Source organism: Eleginops maclovinus, chromosome 6, assembly GCF_036324505.1.
Source record: "Eleginops maclovinus isolate JMC-PN-2008 ecotype Puerto Natales chromosome 6, JC_Emac_rtc_rv5, whole genome shotgun sequence".
NCBI lineage: Eukaryota > Metazoa > Chordata > Actinopteri > Perciformes > Eleginopidae > Eleginops > Eleginops maclovinus.
Window position 1 is genome coordinate 11,642,534 of NC_086354.1, and position 13,209 is coordinate 11,655,742.

The 13,209-nt window shown below is 41.0% G+C and overlaps 1 protein-coding gene across 2 annotated transcripts in view; it reads right to left on the minus strand.

The window, feature by feature from the left end:
* Positions 1–2,657: 2,657 nt before the first annotated feature.
* Positions 2,658–13,209, minus strand: part of epha4b (eph receptor A4b) — an 80,148-nt gene continuing 69,596 nt past the window's right edge. Inside the window, exons 15-19 of one of the 2 annotated variants that reach the window (XM_063885485.1) lie at positions 10,288–10,497; positions 8,304–8,453; positions 7,954–8,147; positions 6,774–6,914; positions 2,658–6,551 (exon numbers count right to left, since the gene is read on the minus strand). In XM_063885485.1, coding sequence (XP_063741555.1) covers positions 6,452–6,551; positions 6,774–6,914; positions 7,954–8,147; positions 8,304–8,453; positions 10,288–10,497 — 795 coding nt within the window. In that variant the 3' untranslated portion in view covers positions 2,658–6,451. The remainder of the gene's footprint in view (positions 6,552–6,773; positions 6,915–7,953; positions 8,148–8,303; positions 8,454–10,287; positions 10,498–13,209) is intronic. The other variant, XM_063885486.1, reaches the window with a different exon arrangement.

Sequence of the window (13,209 nt, forward strand, 5' to 3'; positions counted from 1 at the left end):
TCTGCCCCAAAATCTAAGGATTCATAGGAAAACGGTAAAGAAAGCCAGAGGTGCAGGCCGCCTTTCTTTTTTAAAGCAGAGCTATTCTGCAGTCAAACTCTACATTTAAATTGCTTTACAAAATCGTATTGTATTTTAATAGATCTTTACTGTAGCATTTGGCTGCATGAAGCTGTAATATGAAGGAAGAATTAAAGATAAAGAAATATTGGGTTGGATTTAGTTGAGGCCCTCTGACCTCCTGGGCCCCCTCACTGGGCTTGTTCACTAGTCTTTGCATGCAAACAACAAAAGCATTTATATTTAAGCAAATTCCCTTTCCCTTACTTCATCACTGACTTGACATGTACTGATGCCTATAAACTGAACTTATCTGCTATCCAGCTGACCTTCGAATGAATGCCAAGAGTTATGTCCACATACAATCAGACCCAGGTGTCTTATCTCTAACTTTCTTCTCTCCTTTTTGTTTTATCTGTCCTAACAAAAATTGCATGGATCAAATCACAGTTCTGTCAACATCCATTTTCTGTTCAACTGCATGAACAAGAACACACACACATATGAAGAGACCATGACGCAGACATACACCCAGGGTGGCGTCTCATTCCTGTGGCTGATGAGAGCAGGCATGATGGGAGTGAGGCATGTAATGTGATTTATAGAGCTGGGCTCACTTTTCAAATTCAATCAGGAACTTTGATTACTGATGAAAATTTGAGACAGGAAATCGCTTTGATAGCAAACTAAAACCTCATGAGACACAAGAGCACTGATGTCTGCATGTGTGTGTGTGCCGGCCGCGAAACACTGAGCCTGTCTGAACTCGGCCATATTTCATTAGAGAGGACACACGCAATGCAATCAAGAGCGACAAAGCAGGAACTCCAGTAAATTTCACCAATGACTGATGCAATCGTTCGGATTTGATCCACTACTTTCTTTTCGTCTCCCTTTTTGATACTCGCGACTCGCATGAGCACCTTTTTAAGTCTCACAAGCTTTATGAACACACAGTTGTAACATTCACACACACACACACACACACACACACACACACACACACACACACACACACACACACACACACACACACACACGTACACACGTACACACGTACACATATGGCTGACCCTGCAGAGGTCATTGTGGATCTATGGCTGTTTGGTCTCTTGTGTTATTTTAATGTCTGCTGTTGCACATGAGGGGACACTCAAACCCACCCGACAGCATGACAGAGGGGCCCAATTACCATTCCCATGGGAGAAAAAAAAAGAGAGTGTGTTTGTGTGTCTCAAAAAGAGAGAACAGTAACAGAGAGAACAGGCAGGGGTAGACGGTGAGCGACAGAGTGCTTGTGCATTATATGTGCTACAAACATGACAGGCTCATCAGTCACCAATGGCCTTTTAAAGTATTCTCCATAGGGACACCTGACCTTTCACGTGAAGCCAATAGCAGCTGCATGATGAATCAATCGCCTAAGCCTTGGCTCCCAGTCGCCTCCATGTTATCCAGAGTAAATATGTTAGATGACATTTTCCTTATTGAGACACCTGGAGACAAAAGCCCAAAGTTATGGATTGGTCATTTAAGATAAAAGGAAACCTTGTAGTGATATCAGTGAGACAGAAAGAGGAATACAAGCTGCATGTGGAGAAAACCTTTGGATGGATGGAGGTAGGAGAAATTAGAAAGATATGAGAAGATGAAAAAGCAACGAGGTAATGGGATAGTTGAGGTCAGAGATCTAGCTACATCCTCTCTGTGTGTCTGAACAGAATGGATAGGATAGGGGAGAAAAAATGGGGATCCACAAGGCCAGCAGAAAGATTAAGAGGAGGGCAGAAAAGGAGATAGATACTGAGGAAATGGGTCTTGTATATCTAGCTGTGTGTAAGAAAGAGAGACGGGGGGGGGAGCGATATGGGAATATGGAGCCTAATATGATGGGGTAAATGAGGTGTAATGGCGGTAACATAGAGTGACAGCAACTGGGTCACTGCATTAAGGGGTTAACCAAGGCCAGGAGTCGCTGACCTTCCCCCTCCCCTGAGACAGAATTATATCTCACTAAGGAACACACACACACAACCACACATACACTGATAATAAAGATGTGGTAGCAGAATGACCATATTTTGCCTTTCAAGAATGTTATGATGGGAATTTCTCCACGCTATCGCCATTAAAACCGAGCTTGGGACAAATGAGACTATCCTTGAATATCCCAGTCCTTCGCTGATTTTCTGCAAGAATGGTCAGACATTCACCAAAACAAATTGTAATACCTTCAGGCTTTGTTACAAAAAATAATTAAGCGAGGGCTTTGTAACACTTTCATGTAGGGGCATTTTGAATTTTATACCATCATATTCTGGTAGTCCTTGTGTAATTGTACTGTGGAATTGTGTGAAAGGATACACATACCTCTGGTGTGTGTGTGTGTGTGTGTGTGTGTGTGTGTGTGTGTGTGTGTGTGTGTGTGTGTGTGTGTGTGTGTGTGTGTGTGTGTGTGTGTGTGTGTGTGTGTGTGTGTGTGTGTGTGTGTGTGTGTGTGTGTGTGTGTGTGTGTGTGTGTGTGTGTGTGTGTGTGTGGAAGAGGGAGATGGAAAGAAAATAGGCAGAGCTGTGTGAAAGAAAAAGACACTGCAGGCTTCAGGTGAGAAATTAGAAATATTAGCATATTTATTACAGCAACATGAAAGACATTAGAATGCCTACACCCTTTACAACAAGCAACGCAGAGGAGACTGGCATGGGGACAAATAAGCATTGTAAGGTGGCATAAGAGAGAGGGACAAGGAGAGAGAGAGAGACAGAGAGCTGAATTTTTTTGAATGAGAATCACTTATGAACACTTACAATACAGACCTGGTGGGATTTAGAGTACTAACACTATATTTGAGATCAAGCAAACACACCCACATTGTTAACCTTGATGGTGAATAGTGACACAAAACTGGCATTTTATTGGAGTTGAAATCAAGGTGTGGACTTTGACCTCTCTAAAGTGGAAGTGTTGTAAAAGATTGCAAAAAAGGAAGTCATTTTTGCCTGACATAGTGACATAGGACTATTCTAATTCTGACATTGCATTAGGATTTCTGCACCTGAAAGTAGTTTGCAACTTAGAGCAGCCTATCAAATTGTAGGCTAACCACATTCATAATCTAAACAAATATCTTCTCACTCATATAAATAAGGACAGTTTCCCAATCAGCTATTGCAGCTTAAAGATTCATTATACTGTTTTAAGGACAAAAAGGACTTTGTACTGCTTAGAGGAATCATAGTGAAGGTGCTGTTGGAGCCGGTCTTGGGATTTTACAAAACCAGGGTGTTGATGTGAGGTCATCTTAAGAACACAGATAAATACTACCTGTACACTATACTCTTAATGTCGCCTCTATAGGGCAACAGAAAAGCTCAGTAAATAAGGCATCTAAAAGGCCAGCGGTCAAGGGTAGTTCGCTTGAGTGAAATCATAGAGTTAGCAAGAGTAGAATGTACTAACAGTTTCAGACTCTCCAAATTGTATTTATATATTGTATTCTGAAACAGTGGGGCAGAAAATGCACAAGAAACAAGCTATATAGTGGTAGAAATGACTGTTCATTAATCACGGCCCCCACAGTTACTGTTGCAATGCCTGTCAAGCTTTTGTAATTTGAAATGGCATAGTCGTTTTAAAACAAATTTTTCTGAGTTATAGGAAAACTGTCACTGGCATGATTTACTATAGTAGCTGTAGCTAACTAATCAATGAAAGCCCTGTAAGGATGGTCATAAAGGGTCCATAACTCCCTTTACCTTAACATTAAAGGAGAAATTGCCTTAGTATGAGGACTAACCAACGGTGAGGGAAAATGTAACGTTACATTGGGAAATCTCGGATGGCCGTTGCTTTGGTGTACATTTCCCCAAATCCTCAGAACAATGGTGCTCTAAACTCTTAATAGCATCCACAACCAGCTTCAAATCAGTGGTGAACTTGCTGTGAACAGGGTTTTATTTTCAGATGTACAACATCTTGGCCTTCGATGATACTATTGCAGATGGTGAACTTGTTATTCCAACATGCAGTTTATAATAGAACAGACAAACTGTTAAATCCATTTCTTTTGCTTTTGCATTTTAAGGAAGGGTTGAAAAAAGTAAACACCCTGCTAACTCTTTAAATGCCAAGTTACAAGCTGTTACAACATGCGAGTCACTTCAGCATGCTGAGAAATGCAAAGCTAGACCGGTCCACCGTGCCTAGTTAAAGTTGCCAAGATTTGATTGGATAATATCTGCTTTGTGGAGGGGTTTAGCAAATTTGTCGACAAAACATTTATCTGAGGACGTCTCTTATCTCAACCTCCCTTCTCCCATCGTTATATCACCAAACAAGTACCTTTACAAGTTGATTTGTAGGTGGACGCAGGCTTGAAAAGTGCTTGTAATTACTGTTTAAGGGACGTATCCAAATTAAGCCAGTGAATCAATAAGGAAAGTCCAATCTACTCATTCTAACACTATGGTAGAAACTGCACTCATTTTCACTTGTCAATCAAAGCTGAAGCATCGCACCATGCTACATTCCTTTGTTCAGACCAACAAATCACCTCCCTGCAATTTTTCTCCTGTACGACATGGCCCTGAACGAGTACTTCAGAAATCTCTTTTTCACATTAAAAGTACATCATAGTCGTCATTATCGTTATCATTACAAACATTCTAACATTGGAAATCAACTCTGTACATATTTTACACTATAATACAATCATATATACTGTACTATATGACACTGTTGGTCCTATAGAGTACCACATATATTAAAACTGGGGTCTGGGAATACGCTTAAGCAGGTTCAGTGCCATTAATGCAGTGCACACAAAGAGGGTCCCATCATATCTAACCTTGTATTTAATGTGAAAAGCAGCAGTTTCCTTCTGATAAGGAAAAACCAACAAACCCATTTATTTGTGTTTTTGCTGTAAACATTGTTTTGTAAATTTACCTTATCAGTATTGGATTGAAACTAGTGATGCTTGAAATAGGTTGGCATGACTGATAACAACAAAGTGAGACGGCAGAAGACGCACAAATCATCTTTTTTAAGTGCTTTTTACCCTCCTGTGGGTGCACAGCTGACAATCTACACAGCGTATACATATATTTCATCTTGCTGAAAAAAAGGGTCCATTCCAATGCTATTTTTCATCAAGAAGACTTAAACAAAACATTGTAATTACTGAGACTGGCTTTATGTTAGCATCCAGCTGTATGAACTGATGATAGGACTGAGTAATGGCGGTATGTTGCCCAGATGAGAATTTCAATGTTAACTGTACACGGCACAACACTGGATGAACACTTTCTCAACAGTGTCACTCTATAATGACCTTGGCACCACCTTTTCTTAACACTAAACACTATAACTTTCGTATCACACCTGAAATATGGGAAGGCAAACTTTTAAACTGAAGTATTCCCAGCAACATCATACTGCAACAGCCGGATATACAATGTTGTTTGGAATAGACAGTCAGTGATGGAAGAGTAAAAATGTATCTGTGCTGGAACTGCAGCTTAAGCAGTTTCTGCTGTTTATTTGCAATCGATAAACATCAAAAGTGCAAGCAGACTAGCAAAGGTGCTCTTGGTCTAGTTGCTGTGGAAGTGTGTCTGAGAGCAGTCACTAGGGAAGTCCTTGTCCTGGTCAAAACTCTATTAAAATGATTCAGACTTCCGTCCTTCATGAGCTGGCAAAATCTACATCCCTGTCTAACTCTGAAGGTCCATTTTCCTGTTCGCCTCACCCCACACATTCATGATATTCATAATCTCGGCTCACTTATTGGCCCTCTGTATAAAGAGAGCAATGGAAGGGGCCATACAAGTATTAAGTTATAACTCCCATTAAACTTCACCATCATTACAAACGTTAGGTCCATCTCTACTGTTGTGGGACACACAGCCCATATAAACATATATCTACACATATACATATCTTCTGACCCTTTTTATACTCTTCAAGGTGAAAACTCAAAACAGAAACAAATTGACAGTAAAAAAAACAACTGTACACCTCACAGACAGTGATGATAATTATATTCTGTTTTTTTTGTTTTGTCATTTCTTTTGTTAAGACTTTTATTTGCTGATATGAAGTGAAATGGTCTGGGATGCTCTAGATGTGGCGTTGTTGTTGGACGTGTGTCTCTCTGTAGCTCCATAATGGTGGCTGAGTTTTCTGAATGCTAAAGCCAGTAGTGCCCATCGAGGGTGGGAAGAATGGTGAATCTGCAAGGAGGAGAAGGAGTCAAGCGTCCATGTTGTCTCCAACTCAAAATCAATGTAGGACTGCGCACAGAGTATCCATTACAACTCCATTAAGGTGGGGAAACTCTTCACAGGAGCATCCATTTTGGCTCTGTCTCACTGTGTGTTTCTGTAGAAACTGTTATACTTGAACATGCGTCCCCTGGGTCTGCAGGCTCTGCACGCTGGACAAAATCTTCTTCTGGTGGCCGGCAAGATTTACCCCCATTTTAGCCAATTCACTACAAGAAAGACGTACAAAAAATTGTTTTCATTAATAACACATTAAAGGAACATTGTTTCTCAAATGTCACGCAGCTGCTGAGGTTGTCTAAGATACTTGTCTTAGTCCCCTTCCTCTTAATTTTAAATGACACTCGAGTGGAATAAGGCATGTCTTTAACTGACAGTGTTGACCTTTTGAGTGTTTCATTTAACTGGGATAAACCACCAGCCATCTGTACCTGACACTGATGTAGAGGATTGAGTCCATGCTGACATATCCAGCAGTGGAAAAGTTCTCCTTATACTGGCCCATCTTGATGGCCTCCAACCACTCATCCACTGTGTTCACACTGAACTCTGGGGTGGTCGAGTCCTCCCTGCTGGGATACAAAGCACACTCACAACTTAATGAAATGTTGAGTGGCCAAATAAAAGTTTCTGGTTGGTGCTCAGGTCAATTATTTATCTCTTGAGCTTCATAACAAAGTGTCAGCAGCACACTGATGAGCCAGTTAATGCTCAATCATCATGAACTATCTGCATTTTGGCAGAATTGCTTTAATTCTGCAACAACTGCAGTAAGAAGGACTCAAATCCACTGTGAAATGAAAACATTAACCATACATTTTATGTACCCATTAATGGGTAAGTATGATTAATGATTTATCCCCTCACTGCCCCCCAGTACGTGCAAACGTGACTTTACTTGTTGGACCCTTTGACTTGTTTATTTGCTTACCATTGCCATAAATTGATATAAATTATCTCAGTGTTTTGTCATTTGCATGCTCAAACTGACTACCTTGTAGAACAAATTGCCTCTGCTCTAAGATACAATATGCCCTTACATACTATGCTGTATAAGTTTCAGTTAAAGGCATGCCATAGTCTATGAAACTATTCTTGCTGGTCACTTTGTTTTTGGTTTCTTCAGTGTCTAGGCATTTGTTCACAGTACTCTTGACTCCCAGTTGTCTTTTCGGTTGTGGTGGGATTTGTTATTTTGTCTTCTATCATCTTTGAAAGGGAATCAAACACTCTGTATGCTCTTCTGGTTCTAACCATAATAGCCTGAAGTGTAAAAATAATGACATTTGAGGAATCTGTGCAATCCAACTGCATGTGGGAGTATGGATATGTCAACCCACAACCCTGTATACTTACGTCTTCATTCACAAATGTAACTTTGGTGAGACAAGAGATACAAATGAGCTACTAAAAACTGAATAAGGGCAGTAATTATGTCTTATATGCATGTACTCATCCTCCTGTAATGTTATCAAAGACAAAATAACTGATTGATTCATTACAATTTACTTTGGATGTGACAACAAAAGACATCCTTGGATGCTTAATCAAACCCAGAGCATGTGCATGTGTCAGTGAAAGGGATACATTTACAGCTTTTTACCCACTGACCATTCTGAGCTGTTGGCCAGCTCTCTGAGGCTGGCCGGGTTTCTGATGAGCTTGTCCAGGATTGTGACAATCTGTCCAAACTTCGGCCTGTCGCTGCGACCCTTCTCCCAGCAGTCCAACATGAGTTGATGCAAGACCACAGGACAGTCCATTGGAGCTGGAAGACGGTAGCCCTCATCTATTGCTTTGATCACCTACAGGGAGACAGGGTAAAATCAAGTTCTGTGATCAGTGCGAGAGAGGGAAATTTAGTAAAATGGACTCTTATAGTTAAGAATTTTGCTGAAGATGGAGAAAAACGAAGCCTTTGTTACTCTATCAGAGAAATCGTGTTTGCGTTTGTGACTCACATCCTGGTTGGACATCTCCCAGTACGGTCTCTCTCCATATGAAATGACCTCCCACATGACGATACCGTAACTCCACACATCGCTGGCTGAGGTGAACTTCCTGTAAGCTATGGCCTCTGGAGCCGTCCACCTGATGGGGATCTTCCCTCCCTGCAAGTGGTTCACAACACAGTCAGCACACTCTTATACCGTAACAGTGTATATATGTTGAGGTTGCTTTATTAGTACGTTTATTAGCAGCTATAATAAACCCAAAGCAGGGCTGTCAGATCAAATTATAACACAGTGGCTGCAGAGAATCTTGGTGCAGCGCTGCCTTCAACCAAAGAGCACGTAAGGATACACACTTGTCTCTAATCTACTGACAACACAGGGTTACCCCTGCTCCGGTGTTTATTCTTACACTTGACTTTCTTTTCAATCTTTCTTCCTCCTCCATGCTGCTCCTGCCTTTGTTTTTGATGCACAGATCAAAAGGATCCCATAAAACCCACGGTATGGATATAATAGGCAGTAAGATACCCCGCCCTCTCTTTCTCGCTTCGCCTAACACTCACACATACAGACACGTACACTATACCTCTATAGGGCTCAGTTGAGCTTTTTAACATGCGGCAGCTGCCTCTGCACCACCTAGCATTCCCCCTCTTAGCTTGGTCAAAGTCAAATAAAAGACAAAGCTGCCAAGTCACTCGGCACTGTACTTTTGTTTCCACCCCCACCCCATTTTCTTTTTTTTTCTTCTTAACTGCTCTCTATGGATCATTCCCCTGGCTTGTCTTACTCTCTCTCTCTCTCTCTCTCTCTCTCTCTCTTATTCTCTCTCTCTCTCTCTCTCTCTCTCTCTCTCTCTCTCTCTCTCTCCTTCCTTCAGTCTTATTTGATATCCACTCCTCTCTCTCTGTCTGTTCCCCATCTCCGCTTTGGCCTCTCCCTTTCTCCCCCGCTTCATGCCTGCAGCTCTCCATCTAGGTCTCCTGACATCAGTGGGTGTATGTGTGTGTGATTGCTATAGAGCAGTCAGCGGCTGATACACTCCTCCCAGGGCAATGCTAATGCCATATTAAAAATAACATCCCCAACACTTCCTATGAATATGAATAATGCCATCTCCTTGTGGGCATTTTAGATGAGTTACTCCGCAGTGGTTTAACTCACTGACGTTTGAGTTTCTTCATTTCCTCTGTGCTCTGTGAGAGGATGGTAGTGTTACCAAAGACTTCATTGAATTGAACATATAAAGGGAAAAACATAACGCTTGCTTGTCTGCTTCTAGTTATACTACAATTTACATTTTCCGTTCAGAAAGTTATCTGTCACAATTCTATTATAATTATCAAGCAAAGCAGTTAGTTTCCTGTGCAATACATTTTCATGCATCTTTTTCAAGGAGCTTGTTTAAGTTATATAATATATAATTCACACTTTCTGAGTCCTTGTGCCTCTATTGTTTGAGTTCATACGTATGATTGGGGGTGTTACCTAAGTAGAGGCAAGGGTTTTGAGAGAATAAGCCTTCCCAGTATTTTCGCTGGAGCTAAACCTAACTTCATAAAGTTACAACTTAAGAACCCTGAGGTAAAAATGTAGCAAATGCATAGATCTTCAGGACACAGTTAACCCATCTCAATTTACCAATTTATTTCGGCCATGTCAAACAAGCCAAATAGGCCAAAATGTTAGTTATTTTAACTATGTTATTCTGACATAAGAGGAATATATTGGTAACATTAAAATTAGTCAACTTTGTCCTGAACATCTCTGTGTGTCTCCTAACTTGTTCACCTTGTGGTATTCAAGTTTGCTATCTGCTTGATCTTGTTTCAAGAGAAATTGATCCTTGATCAGATTAAATTCTTTATTGTGTGCATGTTGCATTGTTTTATTGACTAAGTCTAATGACGTAGAGGTCAATGGGTGGGTAAACTGTAATTGGAGAAAACATTAGTTCATGACAGTGGCAGCATGTGAGAGCGTGTCTTACCCTTGTGGTGTAGGCAGCCTCTGGGTCATCCTCCAGAACTCGACTCAGGCCGAAGTCTGACACCTTACACACCAGGTTGCTGTTAACCAGGATGTTACGAGCTGCCAGGTCTCTGTGAACGTAGCTCATGTCCGACAGGTACTTCATACCTGAGGCGATGCCACGCAGCATGCCGACCAGCTGGATCACTGTGAACTGGCCATCATGTTTCTGTAGGAAGAGAAGAGGAGGGAGATTAATTAATATGCAGCCAGAGTGTGAATGTTGACATTAAGCTGCGACGGGGGGGCATTAGGGTCTCCTCCTTCAGCCTCAGCAGGAAGTAAACGTTCAAACGAGGATAGAAGCTTCTGTAATGGCACCAATCTGCTTTGAATCCTTTCCATCTCTTACTAACCCGGCGCTTTGACCTCTCTCTGGGGGGTGGCCAGCAAAACATAAAGTTCTCCTCCCTTGGGCCAATTGAGGATCACCAAAAATCCTACTGGCAGAGGATTGTATCTGACAGAGCAGACAAAACTTCCTCTACCTGACGGCGTGTGCAAGCAGAGCTCACTTGGTTTCAGATTTGATCTGTCTTTGGCAGAGAGAAGAGCCTGTTGATCGATGACGGTCCAGCTCACCTTCCTCTGCCAATTATTTCTGCCCTGGGCCAATGGTCCCCGTTAAAAAGCCATCCATGTTATCAGTCACCCTCTCTCCTTTATATAATCTCTCCTTCTCTCTGTCCCTTCGTCCTCTCCATTCATCTCTGTCTGTCCTCAGTCACTGTCTCAGACAGAGAACTCTGTATTACTTTGAATCAGTTCTCATCTATCTTTCTATCTTCCCTCATCTTTCTGCATCTGTGCACCCCTCCTCCCCTACCGCGATCCTTCTTTCTCTCTCACTCCCTCGGCAGCTGTGGAGTAAGTTAATTAGCCAGTGGTTTTGTGAGATGCTGATTGATTGGACTGTCTAACAAACCTACAGACTTCCTCTATCAATCTGCCCACCACATTGCATTGCCAGGAAGGGGCAGGGCAGGGAAAGAGAGAGGAGACAAATGCAGGGCAGGGAGGTTAGACAAGGAGATAAAGGAGACAGATGAGTAAGGTGATGATAGAAAATTAGACTTTTTGACAAATTCTTGCACGTTACTTAAGTTTTTACCAGAAAACTAAAAGGAGACACTTACAAAGAGAAATGACAGAAAGGCTACTGCGTGTAGAAACAAGGAAGCTAAGAGAGGATGAGCTTTTCCAATAGAGCAGGGATTTTGTTGTTTCCGAGGGACAACTGCTTAATAAATGGTCAGCGTAATTAAAGACACATATGGATGCCAGGAGCACGGATGAGTTGTAAAACCCATAAAATCTCATCATTTTATTGAACAACTGAGGACAATCTTTTTGACTCTTACTACAATACATACTGTAACACAACACACAGTGTTTGTATGAGTGATTTTGTGTGTGCACATGTTTCAGACTTTTTATATCTGTCAGATCTCATTTCGTTTTGCTCAGTGTTGCTGATGGGATTGGTGTCTATTTAGCGATGGGCCTATCATCACAGGCTTAATGGCTTAAGAGCACTGCAGTGATTTTACTGGCTGACAAAAAACTCTGAATATGAATCAGGGGGACTTTCAATGGGATGCACACCAGGGCTGCAAGGGGCTATTCATCTGGGTGTATACAAAATGCAGTGCTCCTACATTTGCTACTTCTGCCGCATTATATCTAAGTAGAGGAGTCGTGAATCTCACACGAAAAAAAAATGTACAACATTATATGATTGTTTTTTGCTTTGAAATCATTTAGGGATCAGTACTTGAGTGGATATAATTTAAATACTTCCAAACCTTGTGTCGATTATGAGAAAAATAGATTAGACTTCCTGTATAGGATGGTTTTAAGATTTTACTTTAAGAAAAAATAAATTCATGTTTTGACGTATTGAGTGGCAGGCTCCTCTAACTCTTGTCATAATGTCGATTTCAATAACAGACTTCCTTTGATTTTTAAGGCTGTTCCTTGATAAGGGATTCAGCATTAACCTTGGGTAATGTCTGCCTTTTTGGACTCAAATTTGTAATAAACTGAAATGGATTTATACTTACATTTTATTACTGATTGTTATCTTGTACCGAGACTTCAGCTTAATAAATGTCTCTAGAAATATTTGCTGGCTATTTTTCTGTATTTAGTCGTAATGATGCATATTTCTGTTGAATTTCTTTGGCATTGAGAGGTTATTTTCAATATTTATCTCAGTTGCTGTCATGATTGTTGTTGGTTTACATTACACTCACACTGTATGAGCTGTTCATTTTTGTATCCCCTGACAAAGCAAAATCTTACTCACAAAGCAATACACTTTTCTTTGCTTTATTGCCTATTTGTCAGCAGTGTGCTGCTGTTTTCTGCCCTGGGATATGGTCTCTAAGTGAATTTCATAAACTTAGTATCAACCATCATTTGATAAAAGTGCGGGGGGGGGGGCAATTATCCCTCTGACTGTTTATGTTCCGATCCTTTTCGCTATTCACACTAAGAAAAAAGTTCAGTGTCTGTAAACTCAATATATCATGATTATCATCACTACCTTTAGAATCAGAATCAAAATCAAGTTTATTGCGAGGTACTTGATTCTGATTCTTTTTTCTACGCACGCTGGTTTTGTTGCCTTTTAATATTGAGATTGAGATATTGAGAAAGCTACTTTGAATGGGTCCTTGTTAACTCAAGCCCTTGTTGTAAAATGTTTTGTGTGTTGTGGCTAAAACATGAAAGCCAATTTCAGCCAAAAATTGTGCCCTTAAGTAAAGCAATCTGGGGAGAATGGAATTTCAAACATTACACACACAGCTGGGACATCATTTTTGGAATGGCCTTTGTTAAGATTTGTGGCCCTAACCTTGGAAGAAATGTGGGTGCC